This window comes from Equus caballus, chromosome 15, assembly GCF_041296265.1.
Source record: "Equus caballus isolate H_3958 breed thoroughbred chromosome 15, TB-T2T, whole genome shotgun sequence".
Taxonomy (NCBI): domain Eukaryota; kingdom Metazoa; phylum Chordata; class Mammalia; order Perissodactyla; family Equidae; genus Equus; species Equus caballus.
This window is the reverse complement of record NC_091698.1, coordinates 16,981,488-17,000,587: the sequence shown is the minus strand read 5'-3', so window position 1 is coordinate 17,000,587 and position 19,100 is coordinate 16,981,488. Positions and strand designations below refer to the sequence as shown.

Below are 19,100 nucleotides of genomic sequence, written 5' to 3'. Positions count from 1 at the left end.
ACTAACTAAACATACAGTCTGTGTTCAGATTTCCCCAACTGTCCCAACAAATTCAGAATTCACTTAAGTTTCTTGCATTGCACTTGGTTATGTCTCTTTGGTCTCTTCTACCTGGAACAGTACCACCAGCCCAAATCAGTTCATTCCCTTTTGTTGTACAGTTCTGTGATATTCTTTTGAAAAATTCAGGACAGTCATCCCACAGAACATTCCACACTCTGGTTATATCTGATTATTTCTTTATGTATGATTAAATTCAGGTTAAACATTGTTACCGGAAAACTACAAAGGTCATGTTGTTGATTTCTGACTACGTCACAACTGGCACATAATGCCAGGTAGTCCTGCTGTCAAAGATGCTAATTTACACCACTTGAATAGGGTGATCACCTCAGATCTTCATTCTGAAGGCACATTTTCCCCTTTGCAATCCGTGGGTAGATACTTTGAGACTATGAATATCTTATTTCTCTCAACATTTTATCCAATGATGTTTAGCATCCATTCATGATTTTTTTATTTTTATCATTCCTTCTACCTTTATTAGTTGACATTCTTCTCTAAAGATCAGCTGAGACTTTTAAAAGGCAGTCACAGAGCCCGGCAGAAGCAAATGCAAATGTTATCTGGAGAAGCCCACCTCCAAAATAGAGCCAAAGAATTCCCTCAAATAAAGTACTAATGATCATAATTACAATGAGAAATTACAAAGCACCTTTGGAACAAGGCACTTTGAGCAAGAGCTACCTGGAATAAAAAGTCTACAGAGTCAGACCTGCGAAGATTTGATACTGGAACTGTCAGCAGCAGAGTGTAAAATATGAACAGTAAGATATGTAAAGAGAAAAATGATAACCCTATGAAATAAACAGGCACATTTTTAAGAATCAAATAAAATATCTATAAATATAAATAATCACAATAATTGAAACTAAGAAAGAGTTAAATAGCAGATTCAATGCAACTGAAAAGGGAACTCATACAATAGAAATAGGGCTTAAAAAATCATAGAGACTGTAGCCAGAGAAGCAAAGTGAAGGGAAACATGAAGGAGAGGCCGAGAGATACGAAGACAGAGCGAGAACGCCAAACACAGAGCTGGTTGGAGTGCCACAAGGAGAGAACAGAGAGAGTGGGAGAAAGACAATAGGTAAAGAGCTAAAGATGTTCCAGAATCTATGAAACTCATGAAGGCTTGAAATCAAAAAGTAAAACTTCCAAGAACGATAGATAGAAATACATACAAGCCTAGATATTGTCCTATAAATCTAAGAACAAAGAAAAAATTATTTTTAAAACTAGGGAAGAAAGATGTTTTAGCTACAAAAGAACTATTTAAGAGGCAATGGATTTCTCAATAGCAAAAACAGGCCAGAAAACAAGGCTAGGAAAATGTATATCTGGAAAATGCTGTCTAAAGGTTGTGTGGTTATTGATATCAAACAAACTAAAGTTTAAGAAAAAAGCAGTATTAGAGACAAAAATGGCATTTCATAATGATAAAAGGAAAAATTGAGAGAATTACAAGAAGGAATTGGCAAATTTTATGATCTTAGTAACTATTCTTTCCCAATAAATGTTGACTCAGACAAAATATAGTTAAGCTATTGAAGACTTTAACCAGAAATAACAAATGTCAGCAGAGAAGTAAATAAATGAACTGAGTTCATCATAGATGAACCATGACACAGTGACTGGAATGAATGAACTAGATCTGTGCGAATGCTCTTCTACGCAAGCATAACGCTGTTGAACACAGTCAATAGTCAGGGTTTCCCAACTGTCACAAAAACATCTTTTATAGCTTTTTTTCAAATTGGAATCTAATCAAATCTCAGTCAAAGCATTTGGTCGTGTTTCTTTAGCCTTTTCTCATCTAGGATAGTTTCCCAGCCTTTTTTTGTTCTTCGTGACATCGACCCTTTTTAAGAGTTCAGGCCAATTGTCTTGCAGAATGTCCCAAATTTTGGATTTATATGATTGTTTCCCCATGTTTAGGTTCAGGTTAAATAATTCCAGCAAGAATACTATAGAAAATATGAGCCACATTAATAAAACTTTAAAAATGTAATGCTAAGTGAAAAGGAAAAAGGATGCGTATAATATTTTTATGTAAAAAATTTTAACTTAGAAAAGTGGCATTTATCATTTACTATGAATACAGATATAATTAAATTACAAAAACATTTCTGAGGGTGACACACACCCAGTTAGGGATTATGATTCTCTCTGGGGAAAGATGGAGGAAGGGAAGGGGCCTGGAGACGGCGCTTGCTTCTATGAGCCTGTCTTGATTTCACCACATCAGGTTAACATTAACAGTGCCTGAAATTTCCCTGCACATACATAAATGTTTCATTTCTTGCTGTTCTTTTGATATATTTGCCTTGTTTCATAATTAATAACTGAAAATATAGACCAACAAAAATGCCATTGGCTTCTTCAGTGCAAAAAGGGTGAGTGGAACGGACATCAGAGTCGAACTCAGAATAACGTTCAGTGGGTGTCTGTGCCGCACAAGAGCCACAAAGATGTCAGCCGTGTTGGTAACACCACTTTCTGATACTCACGTTAAAACACGATTTATACCCTCCTGCCTGAATTTCCTTTCCTCTAGAGAGGTTAGATGGGAAGTCCAGTAATTTTTCTTTCCACACCCAGACACTTTGGCCTTGTTCAGAAAGATAAGAAGCAGGAGAAATGACTGGTCTGTTTTTGGCCACTCTGGCCCCAGAATCTAGACTCTTCTGGTTCGGTAGGAGACCCTCCGGTATTAGGATTCACATAGAATGAGGACTTTTTTGTTTTTGTTGTTTTTATTGAGGTTATGATAGTTTACAACCTTGTGAAATTTCAGTTGTACATTAATATTTGTCTTACACCATATATATGTGCCCCTTCACCCTTTGTGCCCACCCCCACCTCTCTTCCCCCTGGTAACCACTAAATAGTTCTCTTTGTCCTTGTGTTTGTTTATCTTCCACATATGACTGAAATCTTACAGTGTTTGTCTTTCTCTGTCTGGCTTATTTCACTTAACGTAATACCGTCAGGCTCTATCCATGTTTTTGTGAATGGGACAATTTTGTCATTTTTTATGGCTAAGTAGTATTCCATTGTGTATATATATATATGTATATATATGTATATACATATATATATATATATATACCACATCACCTTTATCCAATCATCAGTCAATGGGCACTTGGGTTGCTTCCACGTCTTGGCTATAGTGAATAATGCTGCAATGAACATAGGGGTGCATAGGTCTCTTTGAATTGCTGATTTCAAGTTCTTTGCATAGATACCCAGTAGTGGCATAGCTAGATCATATGGTATTTCTATTTTCAATTTTTTGAGAAATCTCCATACTGTCTTCCATAGTGGCTGCATCAGTTTGCACTCCCACCAGCAGTGTATGAGCGTTCCCTTTTCTCCACAACCTCTCCAACGTTTGTTATTTTTTGTCTTGGTTATTGTAACCATCGAATGAGGACGTTTTAACTCAACATTCAATGAACTCCATTAAAGAGGCTTGTTGAGAACAGCTGAATCCAGTCTGTGGTAAGAACTATGTATTTCTAACCACACATAAGGATGACGCTTGCCGCTTCCTCCACACTCAGGGTTTGACCGTGAAAGTGCTGTCTAGGCACATCTGGTCTCGTCCCTCAGGGATCATTTATTCTATACTGGGACGTCTCCAAGTGCTTCAGGGCTGATCTCTCTACATTCTTAACTCTCTCATGAAGATGTGTCTCGTGCATCCTTATCATGTGGAACTACAGTCCACAATCCCTTATCTGAAACCCCCGGGTCCAGAGGTATTTCAGGTTTCAGAACATGTTGATTTAAAAAGATAATAAAGGGAGTATGCCACATATTGCATACCACCCTAGGTGGGGTCTGGAACAGAATCCATGTTCTGCAAGTATGCAAATATTTCTGAACAAAGCATATGAGCACTCACACCAGTGAGACATGCGGACCCATATGGGGCTCGTGGCCATTCAGGTCATATTTTGCCCTTTAATGAGTACAGGTCAGTGCAGGTTTGCTATCAAATGATTTATTAAAAAACGTTGTCAGAGTTTTGGGAGTTTCAATTGCTAATAAGGAATTATAGGCCTTCTTTAGATCCTTATCTAGTTGATTTCACAGAAGACTTTGCTCTCCCGCAGTGCGCTCTGCACAGCCCTGGCTCCAGCCAGCTGCTGCTCCTGGCCTATTTCTCTAATGTGAGCCCTAAGGTTTCTGTTTTCTCTATAATGTCACCATTATGTTTCGGTATCTCTGGCTGACATAACAAATTACCACAAATTTGGTGGCTTAAAACAACACAAATTGGCATCTTTTGGTTCTAGAGATCATAAGTTCTAAAATCAAGATATCTACTAGGCTGCTTTCCTCCTGGAGTTTCCAGGGAAGAATCTGTTTTCTTGCCTTTGCCAGCTTCTAGAGGCCACCTGCATTCCTTGGCTTGTGGCCTCCTTCTTCAAAAGCCAGCAGCATAATATGTGTGAGTGCGTGTATGTGTGTGTGTATATATATACACATATATATAAACATTATATATATATATATATATATATATATATAACCTCTGCTTCCATCATCACACCTTCTTTTCTGACTGACCCTCTTACCTGCTTCATATAAGGACCTTGTGATTCTGCTGAGCCCACCTGAATAATCCAGGGTAATCTCCCCATCTCAAGACCCTTAACTTAATCACATATACAAAGTCCCTTTTGCCATGTAAAGTGACATATGCATAGTTTCCAGGGATCCAGATGTGGATGTCTTTGGGGGTCATTATTGTATCTACCACTCAATTCTTTCCAGTTCCGTGGGATTGCAGAGGAAGTTAGTGAAAAGTCTGCTTCCTGCTCAGAGGTCAAGGGGAAATGTGTCCCTCTAAGCGCACACATGGGTGCCATAATATTCCCTGGTGGCAGCATTCAGTTGCAGCTCCCTATCTCCCCAGATATAGCAGGATGATGTACTGTGTGTTAAGACACATGGTCAAAGCTCAGTGAAGGTATATTTTAGAGTGCCTTGAAGAAGAAGCCAAAAACTGATTACCCAAAGGTGTGGGCATAGATACATAAAGCCAAGGTGATGAAAGGTCTAAGACTGCTCAGAAAATAGAAATAAGTCCAGTGTGGGTAACAGGACACTGGGGGGAGGAAGAGTGATGACAGATGTAAAGAAATGTCCAGCGGAGACCAGATTCTCTCTTCCTTGAGTCCTTTGGAATAGCTGATAGAATCATATTCCTCCTAAAAAAATGCCATTTTTAATATTTCAAACTCTACTCAAACCTAGAACAATTTTTAAAAGAATTCAGGTAGAATGTACCTTTCATTTAGGAGGGAGAGGTAGCACCAACATTTATTGCAGACAGCAACTGACAAATTCAGCTCCGTTGGCCTATTTGGATTTTCCACCTTTGGAGTTGCTTCTTAAAGTAGATTTATGTCTCCATGGACCTATTAAAACCATCCTACCAGAATCCAGTGACTAATTAATTTTGTTGTCAAATGAGATCACAGATGCCACAAAAAATGTGTGTAGTGGACCTGAAACACACTACATATCTCTGAAGCATAGATTTTACTTGAACATTCTAAGTGGAGAAAAAATATTTTTATATGAAACATTAATAGAAATATTACAAGGAGGAATGGAAAATGTGTTTAATTTTTTTAATAGATTTTATTTTCTAGAGCGGTGTTAGGTTCACTGCAAAACTGAGCAGAAGGTACAGAAATTTCCCATACTCTCCCTGCCCCTACTCATGCATAACCTCCCCCATTATCGACATCCCCCACCAGAGGGCACCTGTGTTACAATTGATTAACTTACACTGACACATCATAATCACTCAATCATAGTTTACACTCGGGTTCACTCTTGGTGTTGTACAATCTATGAGTTTGGACAAATGTGTAATGTATCCATCCACATGTATTCATCATTATAGTATCATACCCAATAGAGTTGCTGTCCTAAAAACCCTCTGTGCCCTGCCTGTTCATCGCTCCTTCCTCCCTAGCCCCTGTCAACCTCCAATGTTTTTACCATCTCCATGGTTCTGCCTTTTCCAGAATGTCATATAGCTGGGATTATACAGTATGTAGCCTTTTGAGATTGGCTTCTTTCACTTGGTAATATGCACTTTTCATAGCTTGAGAGCTCATTTCTTTTTAGTGAGAAATAATATTCCATTGTAACTTGTCTAATTTTTTAGATAAAAGAAGTTCTCCAAAAACGTTTCTTTTGCCACAGGCTTCTTTAGAGCGCACCTTCAGCTGCCCCTCCACCTCTACTCCCAATATGCTTCATCTCCTCCAACTTTAGGGACATTAATTCCTAGAAGAGTTTAACCCACTGTTAACATGAACTGATCGCCACGTTAGACATGCAGAGCAGTGTCCTACAAAAGTGGTTGTCCACTTGTCTTATAAATTCCAGAACCTTTTCTTCAAAACCAAGTCCATATGGAGTTCCAAAACAGAAGACAGTAAACATGAACCTGCTCAGGTCAAAACAGGTGGGAGGGGGGCCCAGAGCCCATCCACTCAGGGGCCACACACACCCAGCCTCCCCGGCAGTCATGGAGGCATCCCAAGTGATCCACAGCATCTACAGTTGCTTGAAAATGGCGGACCTCAGAGAATGGATACTAAGACTGTTGAACTGGGCCAGGAGAAAGAGGAGGAGAGGCAGTCAGGGTGAAGGACAGGCCTGGGTATGGCGTGCCATGCCTGCACGAGGAACCACAAGGTGGAAGACAGAAAAGGTGCAGGGAAGTCCCAAAGTCAAGCTCTGTCAAATGCACAACTGCACATACTGGTTGATCACTTTAAATTTTAGGATTGAGGAAACAGGTCTCAGAAAGCAAAAACCTCTTGTAAATGAAGTGGTCACTCTTTTATTTGAGTTTCAGCTAAGGAAAATGTTAAATTAGATATACAATTATTAAATCATAGGGAACTTACAGTTACAGTCTGACCCCCTCCTTCTACACATGAGGAAAGCAAAACTCAGAGTTAAGACTAGAACCTGAGTCTTCCAGCCCACACTGGACCACGGAGCATCAGGGGAATATGGTAAGTGTTTTCCACTCACAAAGGCTTTTCCAACCTAGTTAATAAAATTCCCCTAAATATTTTAAATTACATTTAATTTAACATATTCCACTCTTTTTTTAAGTATCTCAGATGTTTAACAATAACAAAAAGAAAAAGAAATCCTAATTACTTCAATAATTACTTCTCACAAATCTAGTGAATTAAGCTTATGAATATAGTGACTTAAATTCTCTTAAAGATTTATAAACTAACTATAATTCCCTAACCTTTCAACCTAAAATCCCGAGTCTAAATATTAAATTACTCAATAATATATTAACTTCTAATTGTAAGCCTCATCTGTTGTATTTTCCAATATGCCAAAGTTTCTTCTACATAATAAGTACTTACTAAATATGCCAAGATTATTCTCAAACTTAAAACAAAAATAATAATGCTATAGTTTGATTTACTTGATTATATTTCCGTAATAAATTTAATGTTAAGACTTTAAGGGACTGAAACAAAGTTATTTACTACGGGAACAATTATGGCACCCCAAGCCGGTGAGCATCACTCCTCCAAGCGAACTGGGGCTAGCTCCTCAGCTGGCAGATGTCACTCTTCACCCGGAGATTTGGGGCAGGATGTGACATCTGAGGCTGTAAACATTTTTGTTTACAAGAAGGAAGCTGCAAGATTTTTGTGTCCTCCAGACTGCCACAATGACGCTTTTTGACGGTCTGGTGCTAACAGGGAGCCCCACCACGAGTCTAGTTAAGCCTCACCTGCTCCTGTCACTTCTCTCAGCTCTGTAGCTGTCTAGGTGAGACGTGGTTTCATGAAGCCAGCCCCAGCCTGTTCCAGCACTGGTTTGTGTCCAACCCACCTAAGTGCTGATTCCACCCTGGCCTTCTTTTGTTGCTCAAACTTGACAAGAGTCTGTGAACTTAATGGCCCTCCGCCCTGGTCCCCGTGTGTGGCTGTCCCCTCCTTGTCACTCAGGCTTCAGACAGGCCATCTCTCAGGAGCCAAACCAAAACTGCCATTGTCTAACACATGACCCAGTTTTCTTTTCCTCTGTGGCACTTATCTCCATCAGAAATATGTTTACTTCTTTATCATCTTTACCCGCTGAAACAAAACTATTTAAGATGTTTCAAGCTCCCATAGTTTTGACTTCTCTCAAATTAACACTAAACATAGTATCTCTCCTAACTCTCTCAGAAAATAATTTTTAAAAAAAGGAATGGCTACTCTAAGCATTAGAAATGACATAAGCACACCTTTCTTTTAAGCACCTGTCAAGTAAGTCTACATAGAAAGATGTCCTTGGAGAAAATGAAAGATCTCTGCCTGGAGGAAAAATACCTTCAACCAGAAACCAAAGAAGTGAATGGAGTCCTCATGACCAAGATAATAAGTGATAATTGGGACAAAATCTGGAATTTCCAAGCAAAACCTGATGATCTCCTCATTGCAACCTATGCAAAGGCAGGTAGGTTTCAGAAACTGGTCGTGGGGAAGCCAGCCTTAGGGATGCTGGGATGCCTGAAAGGGCCTCTCTATTTTAAAATGCAGGTTGTCACCAGGGCTGACACCTGAAAAAATGAAAACCAGACTCACTTATGAGTTCTAGTCCCCCAGGATCCAAGATCTTCCTTTTTAATTTAGGTCCCTGATAGAGAAAAAGATGGCCAGAAGCCAAAATTGTCAAAGGACTGAATGAATTACAAAATTATTTAGAAGCATAGCATCTGAGAAATAGTACAGAAGTTCTTACAGTAAATCTCGCAAACTCAGCCACTCTTTGTTTTACCCTCTAAGCTCTCCTGGAAGTAACCACAGTCCTTGCCCATAAGAAGCTTCTCTTAGTGGAGGAGACAGATGTGGAACTGAGCACTCTCACCTCAATATAGAAAGTACTAATAGTGTGGGGTCCAAACCTACACAAGTACAGTGGGAAGGATCTGGGAGAGGGGAGGTGACACTTACCAGAACCTTATAAAATGAAGAGGAGTTTGTGGAAAATGTACGAGTCAGAGGAGGCAAAATGGTGTGCCAGGCTTGTGCAGGGCAGAGGAATAGAGAACATCGCAACCAGAGAAGACTGTGACGTAATGGCTGATAATCCCCCTGTGTTATCTGTATTTATAATTTCTACCAGTGTGACCCAGAGAGGTAAAGAACTTCAAACTGTAACCAGTTTGAGAAAGTCTCCCAGTGGCCGTTTGACTCAAGAAGAGTCTAGATATTCATAACCAGAAAGATTTCAGAGCAGAGTCCATTCACGGCAGTTCTTTGAACCATATTAGAAGGCATTTCTGTCTTCTCTGGCTCAGAATTCCCTCCTTCCACCTCACTCTGTCCTTGCCACTCAGCACTGCTCACCAGGCTTACTTAGAGTAGGGTCTTCCTGTTGGCCCTACTCTTGGTTTCAATTGTTTTCAATTTCTCAAGAACCTCCTTTTCTGTCTGGTTTGTACTTCTCTTGCCCAGACCTGAACTTAAATTTGTACTGCACCCCATAGCAGAAATTTGTTTTCAGCTCACCTTGGAAATTGTGCAATCAACCCCAAGACCCTCGACATGACAGTCCAAACTCTCTCCAGCCTTTTTCTCCCACAGCCCCCCACCACCTCTCAACTACCTGTGAGCCCTCTTTACACTTTGGTGTAAAGAGGAAAATGCATATTTATGGACAATAAACAGTCTAGCTCTTTTCTACTTATATGTCTATTTATACCCATCTTCTGTATCAGTTGGGGTTCAATTTGGCTATAAGTGTCAAAAAACTCAAAATAACACAAAAGAAAAAGCAGTCTGGAGGTTAATAGTCCAGGGCTAAAATGGTGGCTGCACTGGTCATCAGAGACCCTGGGTCCTTCTGACATTCTTCTTCACCATTTTCAGGTGTACCTTTTGTTTTATAGTCCAATATGAGTGCTGGAGCTCCAGCCATCACATGCACATTCCAAACAGCAAAAAGGAGGTAGGAAGGGAGGAGTAAGGTCATGTTTCTTCCCTTTAAAGATAGCTTCCCAAAATTTAATGGCATGGCCACATCTAGCTTCAAGAAAGACTGAAAAATGTCACCTTTGAGCCAAGTAGCTATATTCCCAGCTAAAAATTGAGCATCTGTTAATTTGAGAAAGAAGGAAAGAATGGATATTAACTAGGCAAGAAGCAATCCCTGTCATTTCTTATCTCCTCCAAAAAGATTGTCAGCTGTTAGGGCTGGGACAGTGGCTAATTCATCTTTGTATTTCCCTACATTGATTTGATTCAATATTCTTTTCCGCAAGCTACATTTATTAGGTGCAAAGCCCTATGCTAGGTACTAGGAATAATGAGAACAAAAGGACAAGGCCCTACCTCTGTTGAGTTCTCAGTCTCACAACAAGGCAGATATGTAAACTGACCTTGACAATGAGCACAGGGGCCACCGGTGCTCAGGGAGAGGACCTATCCATCCCAGATGTCACACGGAGGCTCTCTCCACCTTGGGTGTCACATAGACACTTCGTCCACTCTGGGTGTTATGCAGAGGAGATGACAAAGGAGCCGATAGGACTCAACACTCAGCAAATGTGAATTTTACTGAATACGTGAATAGTCAAGGAAATAGAACTAAATTGTGTGGTGAGTATGTAGAATTGAGAATAACCAATGCTTTTAGGCACAACCTGGACACAGGAGATTGTGGACATGATCCAAAATGATGGGGATGTGCAGAAGTGCCAACGGGCTAACACCTTTGACCGACACCCTTTCATTGAGTGGACTCTACCCCCACCCGGCCACTCAGGTAAGTGCTCAACTGGGACCCATGAGGTTGTAGCCACTGTGTGGGTCAGTTTGCACCAGAAAAGATAATTATTTCTGCAATCAGCCTTCTAGAAAATATTGCCAAAGGGAACTAGGAAGGAGTTTGAGGTCAACATACTCACTTCAACTGGGAAAAAAGGCTCCTAAATTCCTCTCCTTTAGGACAGGAATATTTTAATATATGATTTTAATATATGATTGGGTAGCATCAGACAGCACATACCCTACTGCTGATTGAGAACTTGAGAGGGACCATAAATGTATAACACAGAAAAGGCAGTATTGAGGACTCCTAGCATCCAGTAATTAAGAACCATATTCTTGTGTCATTGTGCTACCCTCTTATAGAGGATTGTCTTCAAATATACTTTGTCTATAACCTGTCTACCAGACAATCAAGCTAAATTGTACATAGTATCATTATTATCAACAAATGATTACACTGAACACCAAAGATACTAAGGAATACATGACATAGCACTCTCGAAGAGCTTTCAATCAGTTAGGAATAAAAGACATGTTTTTATAAACAGTAGCTTTTGCAATAGGAGACAATCCAATGGTGAAAAAGCATAGACTTTGGATTCAAACAGTCCAACTTCAAATGCTGCTTTGGATTTTCATCTAGGTGACCTAGATAAGAAAGCAAGTTATTAAACCTCTCAAAACTATTTCTTCATTTATAAAATAATAGCTATTGGAAACCCATTATTGTTATTTTTTAAAAGAATGTATTTTTTTTCCAATTTTTTTATTAAAGTATAGTTGACATACAATCTTATATTAGTTTCAGGTGTACAACATAGTGATTCAACACTTATAGACATTATGAAATGATCACCACAACAAGTCTAATAACCATCTGTCACTCTACAAAGTTATTACAATATTATTGACTATATTTCCTATGTTGTACATTACATCCCCGTGACTTATCTATTTTATAACTGGAAGTTTGTACCTTTTAATCCCCTTCACTTATTTCACCCATCCCCCTATCCCACTCCCCTCTGGTGACCACCAGTTTGTTCTTTGTATCTATGAGTTTGTTTCTGTTTTGCTTTGCTTGTCTATTCGTTCTGTTGTTTAGATTCCACATAGAAGTGAAATCATATGGTAGTTGTCTTTCTCTGTCTGACATTTCACTTAGCATAATACCCCCAGGTCTATGTTGTTGCAAATGGCAAGATTTCATTCTTTCTAATGGATGAGTAATATTCGATTGTGCTTATATACCATATCTTCTTTATCCATTTATCTATTGATGAACACTTAGGTTGCTTCCATATCTTACCTATTGTAAATAATGATGCAATGAAAATGGAGGTGCATATATCTTTTCGAGTTAGTACTTTAATTCTCTTTGGGTAAATATCCAGAAGTGGAACTGCTGGATCATATGGGAGTTCTATATTTAATTTTTTGAGGTACCTCTATACTATTTTCCATAGTGGCTGCACCAATTTACATTCTTATCAATAGTGCATGATGGTTTCCTTTTCTCCACATCCTCACCAACACTTGTTATCTGCTATCATTTTCATAATAGCCTTTCTGACAGATGTGAGGTGATATTTCATTGTGGTTTTCATTTGTGTTTCCCTGATGATTAGTGATATTGAGCATCTTTTCATGTACCTGTTGGCAATCTGTATGACTTTTTTGGCAAAATGTCGATTCAGATCCTCTGCCCATTTTTTAATTGGATTGTTTGTTTTTTTGACATTGAGTTGTATGGGTTCTCTAAATATTTTGGATATTAACCCCTTGTTGGATATATCATTTGCAAGTATCTACTCCCATTCAGTAGGTTGCCTTTTCGTTTTGTTGATGGTTTCCTTCGCTGTGCAAAAGCTTTTTAATTTGATGTAGTCCCATTTTTTTTATTTTTGGTTTTGTCGCCTTTGCCTAAGGAGACAAGTGCAAAAAAGTATCACTAAAACCAATGTCAAAGAGCTTACTGCCTATATTTTCTTCTGGGAATCTTATGGTTTCAGTTCTTATGTTTAACTTTTTAATCCATTTTTAGTTTATTTTTGTATATGGTGTAAGAAAGTGGTCTAGTCTCATTCTTTTTCATGTAGCTGTTCAGTTTTCTCAACACCATTTATTGAAGATAAACAGGGTCTTTTTCCCCATTGTATATTTTTTCCTCCTTTGTCGTAGATTAATTGACCATATAAGAATGGATTTATTTATGGGCTCTCTATTCTATTCCATTGATCTGTGTGTCTGTTTCTGGGCGGGTACCAAACAATTTTGATTACTGTAACTTTGTATTATAGTTTGAAATCAGGGAGCACAATAGCTCCAGCTTTGTTCTTCTTTCTCAAGATTACTTTGGCTATTCAGGGTCTTTTGTAACCCCATATAAATTTTAGGATTATTCTAATTGTGTGAAAAATGCCATTAGTATTTTGATAGGAATCGCACTGAATCTGTTGATTGCTTTGGGTAGTTTGGACATTTTAACAATTTTAATTCTTCCAATCCATGAGCACACTATGTCTTTACATTTATTTGTGATTAAATTATTGTGATTAAATTGTGATTATTGTGATTAAATTATCAATTTCTTTCCTCAATGCCTTATAGTTTTCAGAGCATAGGTCTTTCAACTCCTTGGTAAGTTTATTCCTAGGTATTTTATTCTTTTTTTTTTCTAGGAAGATTGGCCCTGAACTAACATCTGTTGCCAATCTTACTCTTTTTTTTTTCCTCCCCAAAACCCCAGTACATAGTTGTCCTAGTTGTAAGTACTTCTAGTTCTTCTATGTGGGATGCCACCACAGCATGGCCTGATGAGTGATGTGTAGGTCCATGCCCAGAATCTGAACAGGCAAACCCCAGGCCACAAAAGCAGAGTGCATGAACTTAACTACTCAGCCGTGGGACCCACCCCTATTTTATGCTTTTTAATGCAGTTTTAAATGGGATTGTTTTTTAATTTCTGTTTCTGATTGTTCATTATTAATGTATAGAAACAAAAGATTTCTGTATATTGATTTTGTATCCTGCAACTTTACTGAACTTGTTCTAAATTTTTTTTTGAGGAAGATTAGCCCTGAGCTAACATCTGCTGCCAATCCTCCTCCTTTTATTGCTAAGGAAGACTGGCCCTGAGCTAACATCTGTGCCCATATTCCTCTATTTTATGTGGGACGCCTGCCTGACAAGCAGTGCACAGGTCCATGCCCAGGATCTGAACCAGCAAACCCCAGGCTGCCAAAGTGGAACATGCAAACTTAACCACTGTGCCACTGGGCCGGCTCCTGTTCTAATACTTTTTTGTGTGGAGTCTTTAGGGTTTTCTACATATAGTATCATGTCACTTGCAAATAGTGACAGTTTTACTTCTTCTTTCCCAATTTGGTTGTCTTTTATTTTTTTTTCTTGTCTAATTGCTGTAGCTAGAATTTCCAATACTATGTTGAATAAGAGCAGCGAGAGTGGGCATCCTTGTCTTGTTCCAGATCTTAGAGGAAATGCTTTCAGCTTTTTACTGCTGAGGATGATGTTAGCTGTGGGTTTGCCATACATGTTCTTTATTATGTTGAGGTATGGTTCCTCTATACCCACTTTACCCAGTTGTTATCATAAATGGATACTGAATTTTGTCAAATGCTTTTTCTGCACCTATTGAGAGGATCACATGATTTTTATCCTTCATTTTGTTAATGTGGTGTATCAGGTTGATTGATTTGCAGATATTGAACTGTTCTCACATCCCTGGGATAAACTCCACTTGATCATGGTATATGATCCTTTTAATGTATTGTTGAATTTGCTTTGCTAATATTTTGTTGAGGATTTTTGCGTCTATGTTTATCAAGGATATTGGCTTGTATTTTTTTTTTTTTTTGTAGTGTTTTTGTCTGGTTTTGTTATCGGGGTAATTCTGGCCTTGTAGAATGAGTTTAGAAGCACTCCTTCCTCTTCAGTTTTTTGAATAGTTTGATAAGAATTGGTATTAACTCTTCTTTAAACATGTGGTAGAATTGACCTGTGAAGCAATCTAGTCCTGAACTTCTGCTTGTTAGGAGTTTGTTGATTACTGATTCAATTTCCTTACTAGTATCAGTCTGTTCATATTTTCTACTTCTTCCTGATTCGATCTTGGAAAATTGTATGTTTCTAGGAATTTATTCATTTCTTCTGGGTTATCAAATTGCTGTTGTATAATTGTTCATAGAAATCTCTTATAATCCTTTGTATGTCTGTGGTGTCCATTGTAATATCTTCTCTTTTATTTCTAATTTTATTTATTTGGGCCCTCTCTGTTTTTTTCTTTGTCTTATCTAATGCTTTTGGAATTGAATCCTACTTTATCTGATAGCATCACAATCCCTGTTTTATTATAGTTTCCATTTGCGTGGTATATCTCTATCCATCCTTTTATTTTTACCCCTGCTGTGTTTTAGGTGTGTCTCTTGTATGCCACTTATAGTTGGGTTTTCCTTTATGAGCCAATTTGAAACCTTGTAAAAGATTATTTAATCCCACTCACATTTATTGATATGACTGACATGTTTGGTCACAATTATGTCATATTATCATATGTTGAAAATTCATGTACAATAAGTACTACTTACTGTATTTCTTTCCCTATTTGGTACATCCTTTTCATTTTGTTTTGCTTTGTTTAGGAAATGTTTTATTTTTTTTCCTAGTGGTTGGTTGCCTGTGTATTTTTACTGTCTATAAGGACTTAATCCTCTTTTCTTTTACTTAACCTGTCTGATCTGCCAGTTTCAAAAGAATCCTTTAACTCCATCTATTACTTATACAACTGGCAATGATCTTATTCTAAATTTCAAGTTGCATTCTTTCTATTTCATCAGAACCTGTAAGGTTTACACATTATTCTTCTATCCATCACCTCACTCTTTTTAATTTTAGTTCTAGTGTTAAATAACATGAAATGCTCACCATCAGTCCTTTTGGTAATGTTTTCCCGGTCGTCTCCTGGTTGCATCAAACTCCTTGTAGTGGATCGCTCAGGAAGGTACGTGTATGCCACGTTCTCTGAGTTCTTGAACATTTTAAACCATTTTTTGTGGTCTTGATGCTTGAAGCACAGCTTGCCTGGCTATAACATCATTCATTCACACTCTCTTTCCTTAAATTTATTTAAAAATGCTGCTCCAGGGGCCAGCCCCATGGCCTAGTGGTTAAGTTTGGCATGCTCTGCTTCGGCGGCCCGGGTTCGGTTCCTAGTGGTGGTGGGAATGGCAAGAGGATCAGGGCTTGTCATGGATGCACCAGATGGAAAGCAAAAGCTGTAGTCTGGCACAGTGAGCAGTAAACACAGCAGTAAGAGTTCCCTAACAGTGGGCTCTAAGCAGGTCAAGCTAGGGATGCTGCAAGGAAGTGCCTTATTTTGGCTAGTGTGGTTTAGAACACATTATTTGGCTTGCCATAAAGGTGAAATGGTGTCTACTGTTTCCAGACAGTCGGCAGGAGACTTATTCATGGTTTTGCAAGCGTTGTGATAGAGTCAAGGTTCTCAAGGCAAGCGGTTGGCTATTTCAGAAAATAGAATTCTATAGGGTCCTCAGGGTCCGTCAACTGGAGGCATTTTTGCAACTTGGCCTCTAGGTTGACAGTCACCACAGTCATTTCTCTCCCGGTCCAGATGCAATCTTGAGGGGGAAATTCCAATGTTGAGTGAGGTTGAGCTGCATTGTCTCCCTCCTCATTCTCTTGGGTTGTAACGTCACCATCTAGGGCATTGGTATACCTGGGGCGGGGGGAGGTGGAGGCCTGCCCAGGGGAGGGTGGCCTTCCCAGGTGGAGATCCAGGAAGAGTAGTAGTGTTAATTCTGAGTGTATATGCTACAGGCCTGGCTCAGGATGGAACTACAAGTGTGGGCTCTGCTGCTGTGAGGAGATCTCAGTGAGCTCTGTCAGTTCATCAGGGGGCACCTTGGAAAGAAGCATGTGACCTCCATGATTGAGCTTTGTGAGGACTCCGTCCACAATGCATATAGATTCTGAGCACATTTATAGGCTAATTGTAGGGACATTTTGTGCATGGCAGCTTTATAATTTAGAGATTGCCCCATTAAAACTATGGTGGGTTCATTGGAGCACAAACCTGCTAGCAAGATGTGTCTGATTTGATTACATGGGGAAGGCCGTTCTGCCTGAGATCTAATTTGAGGAGTGGTATAAGGAGGGAGCAGCTCATTGAAACATCGCTTCCATTGGCACTATTTAATGTAGAGGAATGTGAGCTCTGGGTCAGAATCCACACCTGCTGGCACACTGGCCAAAGCCCTTCCAACAGGGCCTGCCAGCATCTGGTGCTCAGGCATCCTGCAGTGCAGTTGTGCCTCTGGCTGACTTTGTTCCAGCCAGAGAGCCTGAGACAGTGTTAGGCTGGAGGGGCCGCCAGCAGCCCTATCATCCAGGCTGTACACAATAAGAGCAATAGAGCCAATAAAGGAGAGCTTTTGCATTTGACTAGTTTTCAGGGACATCCTTCCTGGCAGCAATCTGACCAAAGGTGGAATGTGGTTGCTTTGGAGCAAGGGATCGTTTACCTCTTCATCTGAGGTAAGGTAAAGACCTGGCCTTACTCCACTGATAGCAACCACAGGATTCCAGGGTTCCTTTGAGGACTTTATTTCTTTTCTTTTCTTTTCTTTTCTTTTTTTGGAGAGGAAGATTCACTCTGAACTGACATCTGTGCCAATCTTCCTCTATCTTGTACATGGGTCACCACCACAGCATGGCTGCCAGTGAGTGGTGTAGGTCCACATCCAGGACCCAAACCCATGAACCCAGGCTGCTGACACAGAGTGCACTGAACTTAACCACTACACCACAGGGCCATCCCAAGGACTTCATTTCGTAATGTGACTGGCATCCACCAGGCAGAGAGCCTCTTTTCCTCCCTCTGAGATCTGCAGTTCTGCTAGTTGACTCTGGAGGTATAATTTCAATCTCCTGCAAAACTTTTTCCAAATTTGGTTTAACGAACTAATCTTTATAACCCAAATAATGAGGCAAAGCTGGGGGCCTTAGCTTTGCACTGGTACTGGGACATTGTCTGGCCAATGAAATCTGTATAATCATCATCTCTACACAATTTGGTAGGGGTTTGTCCCCTCCGTTATAAGGGTCATATTGCACATTCTACCCTCGATCATGTTGCCAGCATGTGGAAAATGGGAGACAACCAAAAAATCAAACTAGTGGGGAGCATTCATCTGGTGGGATAAACTCATTCACCTGTAAGCAGATGTGAACGACATCCTTTCTGGTGTCAAAGGAGTGGGGATTCCCTGTAAGTACTAGCAGGGGAGTCTTTGGAGAAGATTGATAATTGGTGTGGGAGGGTTGAAGACCTGAGGACCAGGGATTAAGTAGGATTGGAACCAGGGGTAAAATTTGGGAGACCACCTATTGTTTAAAAGCTTGAGGAACACGTCTTTGAGTAGGCCGTTGTGCCTCTCTGTAACTCCAGCCACTTGGGGCCAGTCAGCTAGGTGGAAATTCTGCAAGATTCCATGTTCTAGAGTCCATGACTGAAGAGCTTGGGAGGGGAAATGGGTACCTTGATCCGAGTCTATAATGTGTGGTAGGCTCGCTCTCTCCCAATGGAGGAACTCCAGAGAGGCTTTCCCTAATCATAAAATTATCCTTCTGCCATGGTACAGACCAGACTGCAAGCCCAGTGGCTACTGCCCAGGAGTCAGTAAAAATGTGTGCCCTTGGGAGTCCCATTTGTGTGGCCTTTTGTAGAGCCAAGCACACTGATACCAATTCTGCCAGTTGGGCCAGCTAGGAGAACCCTCTTCAACTAGGGATGTGACACTAGCAGGATGGTGTGCTACAGCCTTCAGCAGGCTGCATTGGGCACTATGGTGATGCTGCTGTAGGTGAAATGCACTGACTCTCTTTCCATGTCAGACAGTTGATCCCAAGGGTCTCCCCAAACTGCTAGAGTGGCTGGCAGTATGGGTGTCACTAGCTGCACCTCCACGTCAGTGGGAAAGAGGCTGAGTCAGGGGGAGGCCACATCCTCCTGTAATCTGGAAAGGCCCTGGCATCAGATTTAGCTCTTTCTTGAAGGTACCATTTCCATTTTAACAGTGAGGCCTCAGTGACCATGCAAGGTTGAATGCCTGACCAAAGCAGGATGGGGACTTGTTGCAGAGTAGTATAGGCTGCGAATGCCTCTGTCTC

General features: G+C 40.0%; 1 protein-coding gene across 1 annotated transcript in view; it reads left to right on the top strand.

Moving 5' to 3' along the window:
- Nucleotides 1-19,100, top strand: part of SULT1C3 (sulfotransferase family 1C member 3) — a 45,408-nt gene that overhangs the window by 10,114 nt on the left and 16,194 nt on the right. Inside the window, exons 2-3 of the mRNA XM_001493288.4 lie at nucleotides 8,378-8,577; nucleotides 10,759-10,887. Of these exons, the coding sequence (XP_001493338.1) occupies nucleotides 8,406-8,577; nucleotides 10,759-10,887 (301 nt within the window). The 5' untranslated portion in view covers nucleotides 8,378-8,405. The remainder of the gene's footprint in view (nucleotides 1-8,377; nucleotides 8,578-10,758; nucleotides 10,888-19,100) is intronic.